Below are 19,720 nucleotides of genomic sequence, written 5' to 3'. Positions count from 1 at the left end.
AAAAGGGCAGGCCTGACCCAGAAACTTCCTCACATTGAAAAATAGAAACAGCTGTCCCCTCCCTTTACCCCTACCATCCACCAAATGGCAGTGCTCAAAAAGAAATAATCAGCAGCCTCTTGCTCATGGAATTTCTAAAGGTAGCTTTGTCTCCATCCTCTTCACTCCAGTGTCTGGCGTTCTATCCTCCAGCCACATGAATGCTGGTAATTTACAGCCACTGTCTGGGGAAACGGTCCTCGATCTTGTGCCAAACCAGGGACGTCCACAATGAATCTTATTAGCTTCAGTACTGTGACTCATCCACAAACGGAGAACTACTATTGCACATGTAATACACGCACACACTCAAGATCCACACATAATGTCAATTCAGTGTTTTGGGTATTCACATGACAGCAAAACGTTTTGCATGAGAGGGCCAGTGGTCCATTCTCTCACTGACTCAGATAAAAAGGTCTGATCACACTATCAATCTCGAAACATGGTATGCTGCTACCACCACTTTAAGTACTACATCTAGGACAAGAACAATATTCCTATATTCTCTATGAGGACAGGCCTAGGTCTCTGCATACACTGTAGATTAGCTTGATGCCAGGTCTAAAATATAAGAATATCACATAAACATGCAGTCGGACACTGTGCAGGGGAATATGCCCGTATACCACTCTACTCTGAAACAATCTGTTGTACGTCACTGCACTCTGCACCACTCCATTTTACGCCATTGCAGTCTACGCCACTGCAGTCTACTCTGCACCACTCTACTGTACGTCACTACACTCTATACCAATGTACTCTATACCAATTTACTCAAAGCCAATCTACTCTGCACCACTGTACTTTACGCAACTTCACTCAAGTCCACCGTACTCCACTTCAAACTACGACACTCCACAATACTCCACTCCATGATGCTCTTCTTCATTAAACTCTACTCCACTCTATGCCACTCCACAACACTCTATGACACTACTCTACCCTACGACACACTACGCAACCCCCTCTGCCACTCCATGCCACTATACTCCACTCTGTTCAATGACACACTGCTCCACTCTGACACTTTATACCACTCGACTGTACAACACTCTATTCCACTCTATGCCATCCCATTCTACAACAATCTTCTCTAGGTCACTCTACTCTACAACACTACTGCACTCTACACAAAACCCTCTATACCACTCCACTCTGCTCTATGACACTCTATACCACTTTATTCTGTAACACTCTACTCCACATTGACACTGTACTCCACACCACTCAACTCTACTCAACTCTGCGCCCTTCCACTCTATGACGCTCTACTCCACGACACCCCACAACACACTACACCACTCCACTCTATGCCACTCAACCCTACTCTACACCTCTCTATGCCACTCAATGGCAATTAACTCTCCTCCACTTTACGACACGTCACTCTACTCCATTCTACTTTATTTACCACGGTAACATTTAGCCATGCTGAACAGCAGCCACACAGGTGTTCAACATTGGTAAACGTATTGGCAAAGCCAGTAGCTCTTGCATAGACGAGACCTATTGGCTTTGCCAATACTGTTTCTTAAGGTTACCAGATGACTCCTTAACCCAGTACTATGTTTTAATTTAAAAGGCTTATACAATCTAGGCGTTGTAGCCATGATTCCATTCAGTTGAGCTAGGTGAAGTAACACCAGTAAACAAGAGTTGTAAAACAAAAGCCTATCACTAGTGTTTGGCTGTCATGCCATTTTGGACACCTTTAGGGAGTCCTTCCATTTTAGCAAATAGAGATTTTTGCAATAAAAGTCAAACTGCAAGTTTTATCAGACAGTGTGTTGTTGGATAAATGAATAAACTGGCTGAAAGAGTCACATATGATATTGCTTGGCTGATTTTAAGTTACGTGCCTGGTGCATTTATTCAGCCATTATTTATTTAATTAATAGTTAAATATTTGTTCATTACAGCTCATAAACAAGGCAATAATTTATCATAGCAATAATATGCCTTCATTTTAGTTAAAGTCAATTATCCGATCAGCTACTTTAAAATTCAGCTTCTTAAACAAAGTCCAGCCTCTGTAAAATGCTTGCATTTGCTTAAAAAAATAGAAAAACACTTGATGAAGTATAGGCGCAGCATGATGCGCACATGTACTAAGTAATTCATACATACCGGACTCATTAAGAGTGCTCCTAATACATTTTGTCAATAAAAGCAGCATATTTACACATCAGCACAATTTGAGGGATATGGTCGCACTCAATCAAGTCTCAGTGGTCCAATTCACAGTGCGTTATTCTGCAAGTAACTTTCTCTTGCTCCTAAAAATTCAGGAGTTAGGCAGCATCTCAGCTTTGATTAATACAGAACTACTCACAGAAAAGAATGTGAATCGCATACTAAACTCCTTGAGTAGTAGGTACTGTGTATGATTTCCTAGAAAACTGTGACCTGCAGAATAGTTGCTATGCATCGTTTCTTTTTAAACCATGAACTTTTCATCCAAAGCCCAATTTGCAAGCATATTTGCTCAGCTTAATATATGACCATTCGGAAATGATAGAACACAACCAATTATTCATCTGATGTCCCTCAACAAGTGTAACCCCTTCTCAACAACATTTGGTGATCCAAACAGGTGCAAAAACACAGTTTTCTAGAGTTACATTTGTGCCTTGCAGCCTGGTTGTAACAGTTGTAAAAAGAAAATATAGCACATTGCCTCCGAAAAATATACACAAATGATATTATATAGGCCAAATAAACTATATAGCCCATTGCTTCCAACAATGCTTCCTTCTTACTGCAACCAATGTATTTCTTCCTACTTTTAATGAAGATGTGATTTTCCTAAAGGTCTAGATTTTGTCGGACAGGAGTAGAGCAGCTTTACGTTTAATTGCAATGTTCCGGAGCTGTGCATAACCTTGTGATCTAAACCTCTTTTTGATTTCAATTTTTAAGGAAAATGTGGTCAGCTGATGACATTGCTGAGTTGTGTTACAAGCACTACAGCGCCAAGCTTCCCAAGAGGGGTATGCCAGACCCCAAGAGAGAATGGACTCTACTGGCAGCTGTAGTGCAAGTAGTGTCCCAGCCCAACAGTCACCCCAGCACTGGACACCAGCCAGGTCAGTACTCTAGTCTGCAAGCATATTTTGTCACAGTATGCCTCTGTAGCTCAAAGGCACTTTTAGTGTTCATTATTAATAAGGTTTGAATGTGTGTAAGTTTAAATGTATCAGTAAGAAGAAATATGTTCAAGAGTCCTTGGTAGTTTTTCCTGCTCTCTGTCCAGTTTGTTAGAGGTGTGATTATTGGTTGTGGAGATGGTTGACATTGAACCTTATTGTACTGTGCATAACAGATCCAAAATAAAAGAATGTTTAACCTACATGTCCACGAATTAAATATTGAAACAAACAAATAGGTATACTTAAGATTCACATCAAAGTCATTTAGCCATGCCGTGAAGTAATTTGGAGAGCTCTGATCAGCAGTAAAGAGTTTGTATTTACATATTGGTACAGATTGGATTTTTCAAATGCACATTTCAATGCTATCAATTCTTATTCTGGACATTTTCAAGTTGTTGAAATAGGAGGATTTTGCTTGCATCCCTGTGTTCCTTCATTTGTTCATATGGTCTTCGCTTGAATGATGCCCAGTAAAATGTATGAAAGGATTTGCTGATACTATGGTTAACACCCTATGAAGCCTAATCAAGTGCTCGTTTTCTAAGGATCTTTGACTATTTATTCCCAAGAGGACAGTGGCAAGGTAACTCTGGCAAAAGTCTTTTTTGATTTAAAGGATCTATGCCATTTTGTATGTGTCCCGATTCCCTAACATAGCAAAGCATTTGGATGTGCAACAACAAAACAATTACAGTTCCATGCTAAGTCTATTAATCATTCTTACTTGTTGTAAGCCAGTTTTCAGTCTCGTTTAAGCACAGCATGTATTGTCTTTGTATTGCTCAGCAATGTTTGCGTTCGGGTGGGTGACAGCACAGTCTGTATCCTAATCTTGTTATATCTAGCAATTGCATGTGACATTGTTGATCTGCCCCTGTTCATCATTCACTTATTTCAGTAACCTGTTCATGATTAACCTGTGGTATTACTTAATTCATTTGTATTGAACCACAATCAGACTCTGGTATTGCTCCCTGTTGAAACCGTCTTTATTATTATTGGGCTAGCGTTGTATTAGTGGTCCAACTTGATGCTGTTGCTTTATTTATATTATTCTATAATAATGGTATGCAGTTCCTAATGTCTAAAGCAGGCAGCTGTGTGTGATCAGGGGCTCCACATAGTAGTGTGGAGTTAGAAGTCAGGAGAAGAGTCTCCTCCTTTCGGAAAAAGACCCTCACACACCCAGCCAGCTAGGTGTCTTGCTTCATCATCGGGTCTGCTCCTTATCCGGTCGGCGCTGCAATACCCGATTGGCACCCGAGATGGGGCCTTCTTGGCGGAGATCTTTATTCCTTATGCCGTAGGGTGAAGTGCGTGTGAGGGCCCTAGATCAGTGTAGGTGATAGTGATGTGTAGGGATGTGGATTTAAAATAGGGAATGATGGTCCACTCAAAATAATTTTAATGAAATGTGGCCACCACCCTAATTAAAAGAAGACGCGTATCTTCACTCTAAGGATGTGAGGTTATACGCTTGTGACATGGGTCAACATGTTTCTTGCCCTTTATCAATTAGATGGCAATTCTTCAGGACCAAATTAGGATCTACCGACACTTTTTGGTGGTGGTCTGCGACTAGGTGAAGTGAGGTAATGACCACCCTTACAGCACCCTAAAAATTGGTACCTGTAGATCTAAAAACAACCTGCAACAAAACAGAATAAAAAACATTAATGTATCATGTCAGAATATTCTAGTCTTAATGAGAAGCTTGTGCACCATTCAGTATCCAAGGTGCATCACACGCATGCTGGACGCAAGTGACTGGTGGTATGTGTGCGGTGAGAGCTCGATATGGTTAGAGCGCTAAAAGCAACATATTTAAAAAGTAGCAGCTGAGAGGAGCAACTGTCTTAGAACTCACCCAATTAGGGTCAAGGACACGCGGCATCAGTACCGGCTGGTGTAGACACTAAGGTGTAGTGTCCAAATGAATGAAGAGGAAATAGAGGATTGAAATATATGGCCTCCTAGGTACACGAGCCTGTAGGTAAAGTCAGCAGAACAGAAGTGAGGCCACAACACAGAGTTCCTTGGTTGTGTCTCATCATGCATACATGTACGCATTTCTAAGGGAGACACATTGTCTCATATCTGTCTATGAAAAACGTGTGCTGTACAGTTCGACCCTGGGTGGCGCCCCCCGGTAGTTTCTCCGACATCAATCACGGTTGAAGTCAGATCCGCACCAGGTGCACGTCGCGGGATACACAACTGAGCTGGTTACACATTATCACGGCAGTATCCAAACATGTTCCTTGAAGATGTTTTGAAGGAACAGCAATTTGGGGAGATTATAAAAAGCTGGAACCTTGCAGGATACTACTCACCCACAGTTTTGTTATGTGCAAATATGAAAGAGATCCCCCACCTTCCTCCTTTACAGTGGTACGAGGCAGGGATGTACCCTTCCCCTCTGTTATTTGCTCTTGTGGCTAGCCATTAGCAAACAAAATCCAGACCCACAGAGCCATCAAGAATCATGGCCTTTTAAAGACTGATGTGGGGCTATGAATCCAAGTTGTTTGACACCAAACACGACATGTTTTGATGCAGTCATTCCAAAGTTAGCATTTATAATGCACTTAAGAGTATATGGTTTAACCGCATCCACAAACAGCCACAGAGAATAGACTCTGCCAGCTGCAGAGGCACCCCCTCACATTGTAAACCAACCACCCTGCCCTCAGGATTGATAGGGCCTGCCTTAGGGGTGACTGATAGGTTTATATGTGTGTGTATGGTGAGATATAGGAACCTATACCTCAGTGAGGAGTGCTAACACTACCTCACCCAGGCTGCATTAGCAGGCCTGTGGTGTCAGATTCAGTCTGCTTCCCAGGGGTGGCATATTACATGCTTCAGCCCCTGGTAGGCCTGTGAAGTACCTATGCCCTTGGTACCTAGGGTACCATATACTAGGGGCTCATAAGGTACCACAGTATCCAATCACTAGTGCATCTAGTATGCACTCAAAGTTGTTTAGAGAGAACAGAGAGACTGGGGCCCTGATTAGCAGGGACCCAGCCAGACTATAGCCAGAAACCAGTGTTAACATCAGAAAAAAAGTGGTGGCAACATAAGTGCAGATCCTACTCTCCTACAGAGCTGGACCAATTTGAAATAGTATCTGGGTTCAAGATCAGCTAACAAAAATATCTCTCCATCCTATCTACAGTTGCTTAAGATCGGCAACAGTGCTCTCTAGTTCAGTTTACTATCTGGGTCTGAATCTCACCAACTGACTAGAGATGTGAAGGATGGCCAGCTAGCTTACCCTTTAAAAGCAAATATTTGAGAATTGCAGAGGGTGGTGCCCATTGTACATTTCATGGTTAGGGTTCATCAATGTTGTTAAAATTTATATATTCCCTGGAGCCCTCTTCCATTTCCAGTCTCTTCCGATTAGCATTCCCACAGGTGACATAAAAGCTATGTATTGCAGGTTCATGGACTTATGTGATGGGATAGGTCCTGTATCATAACGCCCTCATTGCGCCTTAAGACGGGTGTAGGAAGCTGGCTTTTTATGTAGTGTACCAAAATGAGGTATACTATCTAGAAAGTCCAGATGACCCTAATTGGCTTACAGGGCTTAAATTATTAGCCCCAGATGCTCTCTTTGTGGTAGCAGTTTATGTTCATTGGAGTGTAGTGTTTTTTTTTTTTTTTAAACATGTTTTTATTGGCATTTGTTAGTAGTTTCGTTACATATCAGTGTTGGATGGCAATATCTTCATTGGAGTGTAGTGTTAAGCATTTTTTGTACACACAGAGTCAATAAACGAGAAACACATTCAAGAAGAAACTTGAGACTAATTTAGAAAAATAGCTGTTTTTTTTATATCATTTTAGACACCAAGATTATAGAAATCAGGTAACGCCTTTAGACGTTATCAGATTCTACAGTAAAAACAGTAGAAAATTACAGCTGTCAGATTTGAGGCATGATCCTCGAACGCAGTAATGTTATCCTATGGGAGGAGCATACACCGCATAGCTACACTTACAGATGACTTACAGGACTGTTCTTCTGAACTTAAGGTAAGTAGGGGGCAAGGTCCAAGAAAGCACCAAGAGTTCAAGTTTACCTGCCCTGGGTGCACAGGTGCCTTACCCGGTTGTAGCCTCGAATGCTACCTGTTCAGATAAATGGGAAAAGTACAAAGCTGCACTGGGGGACCAGTCCAACAGAACCCAAGGGGGTGCTCAGCTCCTGAGGATCTCAGGGCCCAGATACATTGTCGGTTTACATGAGCCCGGGCTGGGGAGCTCGGGTACAGATGTAATTTGTTGGCAGGTTGGTGAGTTAGAGGCTCTCACGGTTCTTGGTGTACCTGCAGAAGAGGGAAAAGAAACACACCAGGGACACTCTTGGTGTGTAGCTGGCCTCTTTCAAAGTCCCCTGACGTGCAGGTAAGTTTTGGTGGCTGTTGTGTTCTGACTGAACACAAACAAGCCTTAGTGCTTGCAACTGGCTCCGGTACCTTGGGTATTGGTGCAGGGCGGCTCCTGGGGGTCATGGTGCCTCCAAACTTGTCAAGAAGAGGAATCTGACCTCCTGGAGCACAGAGACCCCTTGCTGGGGTGCTGCTCACTCGGTGGTCCTGGGGGTCAACAGAACGGTGTACCTGGCAGCTGCAGTAGGTGCCTGCTGGTGGAGGGGAGTGGCTCCTCAACTCCAAAGGACTTGTTGCTCTGCCAAGAAGTGCTGGGCAGACCTCAAGCGTTTGGGGAGGTTGTTACACTTCAGGACGAGTTGATCTAAGTGATTGTCGGGATAGCAGCAGTCAGGCAGGGTTCCGCGCCAAACTTGATGCTGGAATGCAGGTCTCGCGTTTTTTACTCTTCTTTGTCCTTCTTCTTTCAGGCAGACGAATATGAGTTCCTGGTATCAGGGGCACACCTAAATACTAAATTTAGGGGTGCGAAGTGGAGGGAAGGATAGAAGCCAATGGGCTACTCACCCTTGGGATCACTACACCCCATATATGACCACTTCCTGTGGGTAGTGAGCTTAACCCCGTCCTAGAGTTCCTAATTCCACCAAAAACAAGATGGTGGAACCCTTCTTTTGTGGACCACATTAGGTAGCCCACCTTAGGGGTGTGACTAGCCTAGTGGTGCAGAACGCCTACTTGCATAGCTAATTTCCCACCTGTCCTGGTGCCAAATGGACCTCAGGCCAGGGGGTGGCATCTTTCAGGTCTGTGGAAGCCAGGGTTGCGCATCTAAGGCTGCAGGGGCTTTAAAACCCCTGGCCTTGATATATTAAATTACTAGCCAGCCCGCTTGAAGAATTGTGAACACCTCCCTCCGGAGCAGGCATTGTTTCTGACCTCAAAGAGCACGGTCTCCCACCTGCAGGGGGTCAGAAACTTGTCTGTGGTGGCAAGCTGGACAATACCAGGGAGCCAGCACACTAGATACTGGTAGGTTTTTCAGGGGCACTTCTGAGGTGCCCTCTGGGTGCATGTCGGAATAGATCTAGTACTGGTAACAGTACAGATTTATGAAGACAAGGTGTTTGATACCAAACACCATAGAGTTCAGTGAAGCCATTATGTAGCTGGGTAACTCATAATGAACAGTGCCCAGTACATACCTTAAGATGGCTTCCCTTTTCACTTGCAATATCTAGCAATGGAACTAGACTTCACAGGGGCATATCTGCTCATACAGATATGTCCTCACAATAAATATAATGCTCCCTGCCTTAGGACTCCAAGGTCTGCTGTAGGGGTGACTTACAAATATTATATGTAGTGACTTTGGCATGACACACAGTGAGTAGTGTGCCATGTTGTGTTTTCACTTCTGGTTTGCACCATGTCACGCAGCCTCAATGGCAGTCCACATGGATTTGGGTGTGAGTCCCTTAGGGTGGCACAATACATGCTGCAGTCCTTAGGGACCCCCTTTACTACCCATGCCCTAGGTACCAGGGGTACCATTTACTAGAGACGTATAGGGGTGCTACAGTCTTTGCCAGTTGGGGTACAATTGAACAGATACTTTGTTTTAGAGAAAGGACACTGGCGCTGGAGGCGGGTTAACAGGGACCAGTGCATTGTCGGAGTCGAAAACCAGCACTTAGTAGTTCTAATGGGGGCCAAACGTGTGGGGGGTGGGGCAACTGCAACAACATTCCAGTTTCCTACAATGGGATCCTGGCATGTCCTGATCTCCTTGGGTACTACAGGGCAGCATATCTTCACATCATCTTATAGTGGACAGTGAGTGAGAGTGAGAAAAAGGCCCTTTATGGATTAGGTGTGGTGGGCAATTTCCTATGGGACCAAACCTGGCTTAGGTGGACACAACACTTAAGCAATGCCTGTCTGGCCACCCCTGTGAAGATGGTTGCAGAGGTGTGGGGCCAAGTGGGGGTTATTGCTGAGTATAGCAAGCCTCCACAACCCAGCATTTACTACTGCTAAGAGAGTGTGGGAGGGGGAAGCCTTCTTTCACTGGGAAAGGGTTAATGCAGAACTCTAAAAGAACTCTTCAGCCAGGGCCAATTCAAGTCCTTTGTACTATAATATTCCAGAAACAAACTGGATCCAATACTGCCAACTGAGACATTTGGCTTTACACTTGCCTAATACAAAAGCTGCGACTCAACCCCAGACTCATTACAAGGACTCTTGGGAACTGATCTCCAATATATACATACGGGATGCTTCTGATTAGCAGGGTAATTGGAGAAGTTGCCCTTCCAACAGGGTTGGGAGGCAGAGCAGGGATGACAAATCACAAATTATCTGTGGGAGAACTTGAGGGCTGAGACTCCAGAGATCTACCGGAACATCCCTGGCAGTGAATCCGCCTACAAGATAATTTAGCAGTGGTACATGATCCTGGGCACCTGTGCCACATCTTTGCCACTGTAGCTAAAGAATGCTAGCAGTGTGGTAAAGATAGGGGAACTTTTCTCCACCTCTAGTAGTCATGCATAGTCAAACAGACATTCTGGAAAGAAGTCACTGGACACATGAAAGGGACCTTAGGCTCCCCATCCCGACTGACTGTTGGCTGCTCTGTTGAGGTTAAAACCAGACCAGCTGGACAATTGCCTACTGCTGAGAGTAGCAAGACACTTATTGCTCTATTCTGGAAACAGGAGGAAACCCCATTTATTTCTCTTTGTTTCAGTAACCTCTGGCATCTCATGGCATTAGAACTGCTAATACATAACCTGTCCCAGAGCGTGAATTCAAAGCACGTTAGAAACTTTTGCTGGATTCATTTTTGAGAGTAGAGCGTTTCTTTTTCACACCAGTGCACCAGAGGGATATTCAGCTGTTCAGCTGAGAATACTGATCTTGACTTGCAGGCTGTTCAGGCCTTTAACATCCACACACTATCTACTCACACATTCCACCACACTCTGGAAAGAACAGCAGATTTGGAGATTTCTAGAAATCCACATTAAAACTTGCCACCCTTGAACATGCAGTAGACATCAGTTTCCCTTAATTTCCACAACTATAACAATCTCTTGACCCAGTGCCTGAGACCATTCCCAACCCCCTTTTTTTTTTAGGTCTTGCCTGGTGAACGCAGCGCATGCGCTGCTTTCGCCTTGGCCAGACTCTATTGTTGTCGGTTTCGTTCGGAAGGGAGACAAACCATGTGCGTGCACGGACAGTCGATGTGCACGCGCATGGCGTCTCCTCTCCGGCTTCATTCAGTGCCGCTCGCACGCGTGCACATCTCTTGTCCCTCCCTGTCTCCTGTTCGCTGTGCCTGCGCGGACAGGAGATGTACACGCGGAGACAGCTTGTTTCTCAAAGCACCTTCATTAAAATAGAAAATGAATGAAAATGATTCCTGATAAATAATGAAAGAAAGGACAAAAGTAAATGGCAAAGAAGGAAAGTATCTTGGGGGGAGGACTCTGGTCGAGCCCTTCAAAGCTGGCATCAGAGTGAGCTCCGGATTTCATCAAGCTCTGTTGACAGACATGGCAGTCTAGCAGCACAACTAGTGCTTTATTCAACAGGGTCTGACTACCTATCAACCAGTCGCGTGCCCGCACAGTGCCTCAGGCCGGAACATACCTTGGGCAAAGAAGAAAAAAACACAGCTCTCCAACAGAGGCTGCTAGATTGTGAACTCCGTCATTCACACATGTCTCAGTAAAATATTACAATAACCGTTTATAACCACAACGCAGTTTGGGTATTTACCAAGAGCACTGTCCAAACGAAACTGCTCAGAAAACTAATATTTTTGTTTTATACACGCTTCAAACAAACTGCTGCTGCTTCTAAGCACTGTATTCAATAAAGGTTACTATCACCAAATTTAAGGGTACTCATTTTACTCACTATACAAGAAAATATGGTGACCAGGAAGTACGAGACCAGGCGCACTCATTTTACTCACCTCAGAAGGATGAAAAGCAGATCTTGCCTTGCTGGGATTGAACTCATGGCCACCAGATCACAGCATGTTTCAGCAACGCGCATCTTACTTCCAGACTACAATGGACGTCTGGGCCAGACTTGCTGGATTAGAACCTGAGACCTGACCTATATCACTGGCAGAATGGGCCTTATCATCTATTTTAGAAGTTAACCCCAGTGCTTCTGTAATGTGAGAAGATTGTGCTAATCCGGCCTGCACTCCCCGAGAATAGCAGTTTAACAAATTGTAGGAAAGTAACAATTTCCACGTGGAAATACCAAGGGCCTGCTCGGAGGAGCTGGCTAGGGATCGTTTTTGTACATCACCGTTTTCAGATACCCACTACTAAGAAAACGCTGTGCAAGAGCTGTAAGAAAGGCAAAGTCAGTGTAAAAAAGAAGAAAACAACAAAAAAATAAACAGCACACACTCGCACACCACCATCTTTAAAGGACGTGTAGGTGCGTGGCTGTGGTCCTTTGGGTCAATGAAAGAGATCCAGAGTGTGGGTGAGCACAAAGACAGCTCTTCCTCTCTTGTGCCGATTCTGGTACTGAAAAAGATGCACCGTTGGCAGCAGGCCGTAAAGCAAGGCCAGCAATATAGCACCGAACCAGGTACTTGATTAAAGGAGGGAAAGGGCCATAAGGGTACAACGATGCACACAAAGAGGCTTGAATCAGAACCTGCTCATTGTGGAGCACAGGGAGTGAAGGATCAAAACGCTGCACCCCAAAAATATAGCAGGACCCCACATGTTGTGTTATGGGAGCCTCTGTAGAAGAGAGTAATCAAGCCTGGATCCAACAAGTACTGTTTCCAGACAGATTATCCGGGATGAGGTAAGACACAGAAGGATTTGCCCAAGGAGATAGTGCTGCAACAAGCAAGTTGATGTCACTGCAATGATCTGCGTGTTCCATGGCTAGATCATAGTCTGTATCTTCGAATACCCTTTTCCGTTTCTTTCATGTTATGTTCGACTTGTGTTGATCCATGTGAGTTGGTGTACATTTTTGTGTATATTTGCATTGTCTGTACCAAATGGATAAGATTATCATAAAAATGGAAAACACTATTAAAAATAATACTCTTGAAATACGAAATGAGATAAATACTCGAGCACACTAGATTGACGTTTATGCTGAGTTTCTGTAATTAATGTCTATTATTGGCCTTGTGGGGTACTCAATAGTTTTTGTATTTTGACATTGATCCCTCCGCATGTATTAGGGCTTATTGGATCAGACTCCTTTGTGTTTACATATAGATCATAGTCTAGCCTGAGCCTCTGGGTTTTCACTTCCCCCAGGGGGTCTTTCTCCCAGCTCAGGAGATCAGAGTGAGGGCTCCGATATTGCTGCTCCCACTCCACCAATCCCATCTGACTTTTGTTAGTCTTCAGTTACAGCTAGGTGCCCTCCATCCAACTCCAACCCTCTATCATACAAAGTTACATGCTGCGGCACACCGGTCGCTATCCATGCAGAGGAGAATCTGTGTGCCAAGGGCGTACATTTACAAATGGAAGCCAAAGCCAAACAAGGAAGGAAAGTGGGTCAACAATAAAAATGGAAGAAGCTAGAAGAGCGTCCTGATAGATCCCAGATAGTACTCTCCTAAAAGTGACTGTAAAGTGTGCAAGATACAACCTGTAAAAGATGCCAGAGAACTAATCCAAACCATTTACATACTTGGCTCCTGGTGCACCTGGCTGCAAAATGATTGTTCAGTATGGTGTGGCAAGGGGTGTGGCACCATATAGGGTAAGCTTTGGCAGCCAGGGGTGCGGTGCCAGCATCTAATCTAAGCACAAATTGGGGGCTCCTTTGGTCTAAACTCCACTTGGAAAGAATTCAGAGGGAGATGAACTCCAAGTTATCTCTCAGTGGGGTGGAAATACAAACTTCAACGGTTCTGCTATGATTACAAAAAGAGCAGTAGCAGTAGGAGGTGATCTAAAGTTATTTGCCGCCCTAAGGTCATGCAGCACACCATTACTTGAAGTGATGGATCTAGGTGGCAAGAAGTATACTAACCGCCCTGTGAAGGTCAGAGTAAAACCAAGCTTCCATCCAAAGGAGAGGTAACCACTGAGAGAGCCAATTTCCTGCATTAACAAAGCACACCCTACTGGGCCACCCTGGCACACACTTGTGATGGGCATGCTGTTCCTATTGGGGCCTTGATCATGATATTCCTCCACCACCCAGACAATGCACCCCAGCTGTACAATAACAAGCATTTGCAATGCAATAGGTCTCGCATTTGCAAAAGTTTGATCTATTGGCATTGTAAATGACAAACCTTTTATCTATTTGTTGGTTTTGAAAACAGAAAAATAAAAGGCATTGTCATTTACAATGCCAATAGCTTAAACTCTCTCAAATGCGAGACCTATTGCATTGCAAATGCTTGTCTTTTGATAGACAGGGGTGTGGAATTTATTAAAATATCTACTTATCCATGGGGCAGGTTGCTTCCTAAATCTACTTGTCCTGTAACAAAATCCACTTGTCCCTTTTGTGCCATGTAATGCAGCGACAAATTATGGCAGTAATCTCATTATATGAGAGCTCTGATATAGCCTCTCTGAATATATCAGGGCTCATACCACAGTAGGGTTTAAATACTAGCAATTCCCATATTTTGTCATGTTTCCGCAGATCTACATACTGAGGCTTGAAGTTGGCTGTAAGTAATAGTAACAGGGTTGAAATGCCCTTGTGAGTCTGTGCAAACCTACTAACTTGCTTTTATGTAAGGGTTTTCACCAACTCTTCTCTAATCTTTTCCCATACTGAGAAAGGTTGGAAATGTAATCCTGACAATGGCAGACATACAACTTGTTCCGGGGCTGGGGAAAAAGTGGTTAGAGGGAAAGTGAACTTGAATACACTCAACAGATTTTCACATGAGCAATTCTACACATGCATATTTCTTGTGCTAAAATACAGTTCACAGATATTTTTTAGCAGTGCTATTTCAGTACAATTAGTACAATATGTCCTGGGCGTCGGGCTATAGGAATTCCACTTCCCTGACAGATTTTATTCAATTTTTGCAAGAAGAATTAAGAACATTGTGACATACACTTAGAGTCTCAAAGGGAAGTACAAGGCACAATCTTAAGGTATTGGCATTAAATTGAAATAGTGCATTATTACAGAACAGCGATAATAGCATTCCCTCCAACCTCGATCGAAAACCAAAAGTTACTGGCCCAGCCATTTCTCCAATTTCCACTGTGTTTATGGGGGCAACCCTTGTCCTCGTAGACTGGTTTCTCTTGCTGTGCGCACCAGTCTACACCTTGGCGCCACTGGGAAAGAGTGGGAGGGGAAGGGGATTTCAATCGGGCGGCGATGTCCCATTTGGCAATTAAGGGCCCCAAAAATGACCTGTCCGCCTTCATGCCCCCAGAACCTTCAAGAACACCTAATAGAAGCATCAATGGAGAGAAGGGGACCTCCCAACCCAACACCTCAGACAGTTCCCCCACCACCTTGGTACAGGATTTTTTTATTTTGGGGTATAGCCACACTACATGATAAAAATCAGCATGTGTTGCACCAAATTGAAAAATATGTAGGCTTGAGAAGCAGTCCCGCTCAGGGAAGCCTAGGTGGGGAAAGATAGGCAGTGTATAGATAGTAAATCTGAATCAATCGTAGTCTAGAAGAAGTTGTGATTACCCTTGGTGCTATCAACTCGTCGCGCCAGTGGTCGTCTTCAAGAGGTCTCACCCTATTCTACCAGTGGGCGCTAAGAGGATCCAGTGTGCTCGGAGAATTAACAATCGGTGAGATTCCACCTTTGCCCGATTGGCCCATCAAACTCTTGGCCTCCAGTGGGCTAAATTCAGGAAGTGAGTCGCCCTGTGAGAGATGTGAATGTAGAGCATGTCGCTATTGAAGGTATTTGAAAAACAGTGTCTGGGATAGCGCATATGTAGTTTGAAGTTCCTGATAGGAGCACATGTGTGATCCTGCTCAAATATCTCCTAATTGGGAGATCCCGATAGGATCCCATCTTCCAAAGCCCCATAGAGACACCATCTCTCGCAGCCAGGTACCATGCCTGAGAGGTGTTTGCCGTGTGAGTGTGGCAGCCCAACGAATATGGCGCAAAGCAGCTTTCCAAACTTGCAGGGCTACCTTGATCACTGTGAGTGTAGAATCAGGAATGGATGGATAGTATTTGGGGCAACCCCAGCAAGACCAGTTCCATTTGGTCAGCAGGATCCGACCATCCCCCGTTGAACCAATCATGAATGACCAGGAGACGTGATGCCAAGTAATAGGGGTATAGGTTAGTCATCCCCAGCCCACGTTCGTAGGGGCCCAGTTGGCAATGTGCGAATGCAAGACGGGTCCTGGAGCCATGCCAGAGGAAGTGGATCGCTACCCCATCCATGTTTTCTTTATTTTTATTATTGTATTTTATTGATTTTTGGAAAAACAATGAAACTCAACATACAATAAGCAAAAAAACAAAATAACACCAATATGGATCACTGAAGTCAAAAGTAAATGTGAACATAACAATATCAATACAGAGCATGGCAATAATTAGAGGGAGGGCAGGTGAGGAGCAGGTGACATGACGATTGAAGAAATAATAAACCAGCAGTGAGATACTCCGGCGGGGACAATTCTGTTATAAAGATTGCTGATGGGCAGAAGAACATCACAGGGTAATACAATTAATCTGCAAAAACATTCTAAGACATTTACTAATCTTCAGGAGTGTCTGCCGCAGCCTGTTGTGCGGCTTGACATTGAGCAAACATACCCCAGAAACTCTTCGGGCGGTTACAAGGAGGGAGCATTTCGTTATAAACATCGGACTGGGTATTGCAGTAGACCATATCGTGCTCCCACTTTGCCACTGTGGGGACAGGGCCTCTCATCCAACGCATCCCCAGCCGACGCTTGGCGAAGAGAAGACCGATTGCTACTAATTTACGTACATTTTTCTTAAGGGGTTTAGTATAACCCAGGAGTGCCAGTAGGGGATCTGGAGCAAGGGATAGCCCAAGTATGTGATTCAGCTTCTGGAATATCGATCCCCAATAATGTTGTACCTGTGGGTACTCTGTCATGCCTGATGAAAAAAAACAGCCTGGGCGCATGACACCGCTCACAATTATCAGTGTCCTTCAACCCATACCCAAATAGATGTAAAGGGGAATAATAAACTCTATTTAAAAATTTAAAATGGGCGAGACGAAGACGGCCATTAATAGAGATCTTACGGGTAACCTCGCAGCAGTAGAGCCATATGATATCTGTAATGGGAACGCCTATATCTAATTGCCAGTCTTACCTAACCTTGCTAAGGGAGGAAGTCTTTGTGCCCAGAGCTGTGGCGTATAACTTGGAAATGAGCTTACACGGGGACTGAGCACTCAACTGAACCGTCACAGGAGGAATGACCAAGGGGTCCTGTAATTCTTCCCCCAGTATCGCCCGCAGAGCCTGCTGGGTTCTGAAGAAGTGGAATCTAGTCAGAGCAGAATCCTCACTGTCTGCACCCGCCACCTCCTCCCACATGCCCACCCTCCCACCCGCCCATGTCTGAAGTGGTCACCCATATTCTGTATGCGTAATTCTTTGAGGGAATCCAGGGTCCCTTTCTCTGAGCTAAGCGCGAACCATTGGCACCATTCAACATGCATTTGGGGGGGGAGTATAATTGCGCCCCATTGTACATTCTGAGCAACGCATTCCACGCGTGAACACCGGAGTTGATCGAGTCCAATATGCTGCAGTGCCTCATTGGGGTCTGTGTTAGGAAGCGGGGCAGCAGCTACTCTCTCGATATACCCCATCCATGGTTGGAACCATTTCCACGGTATCAGAAGTGGCCACGGTATCAGGAGTGGCAAGTTTTGAAAGGTGTCAAGAAATCGAGGTAGGATCATCATTTTATAGAGAGCGATACAACCCATAACATTCAGCTGAAGAGACAGCCACTTAATTAGATCAGCTTTGGCTTTCTGCATCAGGGGTGCCAAATTAAGGGACCAAGTTAGCTCAGGATGTAGGGCAACCCAGATATTTTAAGCTAAGCCGGCGGATGAGTATGCCATATCCTTTTTACGTAAGCTAGCGTTTGGGGGCCTTCAGGGGAGATAGAGGGCACCTGTTCAAGTTGATAGTTTGGTCATGGAATAGTAGTGTAAAGCTTGATTAGTGAGGCCCAAGGCAATATATGTTGAGATGCACTAAAATCAAATGAAAATAATTTGAAGTAAAATAACAAAAGTACTAACAATTAGCCGAGATGGACTCTTTTACATAGATACTGTTCAGAAAACCAGGTGCCATTGTGTCACTCTTGAATATGTCTTATTGTGGGATCCTGTCCTGCTAACGCTAGGGCCCAGTTGACCAGATCAAGTCTGTACCTAATTGTGCTCAGTTGTGTAGAGAAAACAAATCGGAGGACTTTCCATTTAGATTAAGGGAGGGACAAAGAATTTTCAAGGTTTGGTCTGCAAACTCTTATGCCAGTGGACTGCCTTGCCTCCATTTTTATACACTTCGAAAGGTCATAAAAATGTGATTTTTCAAACGTTGTATTATCAGGTCAGTGATCTAAGCATGTTTCAACTTCTACATGACTGAGGATTCAGGGAATTTCTGGTTCTTTAGTCTACTAAAGCCGTTAAACGTTTTACTGAAAGCCTTGTTTAAAGACTTTCAGATATTAGCTTCCTAAGAATGATCCTAAGATACACAGTATGCTATTTTCTCCCCACAGATCTTATGGAGGTTGTGGCCATGGGGACAGGAACAAAATGCATTGGCCAGTCAAAGATGAGCAGAGAAGGTAAGCAGGCAATTAGACTTGAAATTGTTATAACTAACATTGTCCAAAAGAGGCCAGGAGGTGCTAGCCTTACTTTATTTTTAGGACACTCCCCAGTTCTACATGAGCTTTATTCCACTAGTTTACATTTCACCAGTCCTTGAAATGTGGGATAAACTGTAGAACTAATATTAGGCCACGCCGAGAATTCACAGTGCTGAGTTTACCAAAATATCATATTTAAAAAGGGGAACCTCTTCCTTTCTTTTCATTATGCAAAACAAGTCCAAGTGACTGTTGGGAATGTTGGCCATATATCATCTACCAGACTTGTGTCATCTGGAGCTCGTGTACCACCAGTGCCAGTTTCAGGACAGCAGCAATTGCATGCTTTCAAGGCGTTCTAAGACATGGCAAGATAAGACAAGAACACCCAACAACCATAAGAGGTTAAAAGGTTTGACCTGCGTATTGCCGTGTTGAATGCCTTCCTTTTTTTCCAGGGCATGTTGTACCTTCCCGTTGCTTGCCCTGTTAACTTAAAACGTTGCCTTATTTAATAAAATTAGTTAGGCCAACTGAAAGCAGCAACTTGGAAACACCACTGCATGGTAATCAAATTGCTTACTACATTTGCTGCCCTTGGTCATATCTCTTCTCCTAGATAAATGGTTGTGGCTGTAGTAAAACCGGTGGTCTTATGCCTAACTCTCTTTTATAGTGACATTGCCTACTCTTCACCCAGGCACTGCAGAATCCGTAAGATCAGATCTACAGTAAGTAAGCTATGTTGCTGAAACCAAGCATTGGACATGTATTGGACTGCGTTGGTTGTGGATATGTGGGAGAACCTAACATACATACAACACCTCTCTTTTCATTTCTGTAATCCTGTGTGCACGTTTTCTGGCCCTCTCTCCCAGCACTAAATCATAGTAATGTGAAAGAGCACAAGGACTGTGCATACTACTTTGAGTAATTTTCCATTTGTTGTGTATAGGTGATGCTCTCAATGACAGCCATGCAGAGGTAGTTGCGAAAAGAAGTTTCCAGAGGTAAGTATATTTTTATAGCCTGATCTTCAGTAAACATTGAAGTTAGAACTATCTCTCCTTATTTATTGGTCAAATCTTGCTAGTTCTCTTCTCTGTTTATTTATTGGGTTTGCGAGACAAGGCACAGTTCCTGTCATCATCACTCGTATGAGCTACATAAATTCTTAAGAACATTTTAGTAGATCTTACATGGTAAGACAACATAGTAATGCTATATGCAGGTAATTAAAAGGGAAGAGC

At 44.0% G+C, this 19,720-nt stretch overlaps 1 protein-coding gene across 1 annotated transcript in view; it reads left to right on the top strand.

Moving 5' to 3' along the window:
* Window positions 1–19,720, top strand: part of ADAT1 (adenosine deaminase tRNA specific 1) — a 179,192-nt gene that overhangs the window by 8,441 nt on the left and 151,031 nt on the right. The window contains exons 2-4 of the mRNA XM_085636915.1: window positions 2,962–3,128; window positions 18,378–18,446; window positions 19,426–19,480. Of these exons, the coding sequence (XP_085493041.1) occupies window positions 2,966–3,128; window positions 18,378–18,446; window positions 19,426–19,480 (287 nt within the window). The 5' untranslated portion in view covers window positions 2,962–2,965. The remainder of the gene's footprint in view (window positions 1–2,961; window positions 3,129–18,377; window positions 18,447–19,425; window positions 19,481–19,720) is intronic.

Source organism: Triturus cristatus, chromosome 12 (assembly GCF_964204655.1).
Source record: "Triturus cristatus chromosome 12, aTriCri1.1, whole genome shotgun sequence".
Taxonomy (NCBI): domain Eukaryota; kingdom Metazoa; phylum Chordata; class Amphibia; order Caudata; family Salamandridae; genus Triturus; species Triturus cristatus.
Note: the sequence above shows the minus strand (reverse complement) of the source record. Positions and strands in the feature narration are given on the sequence as shown.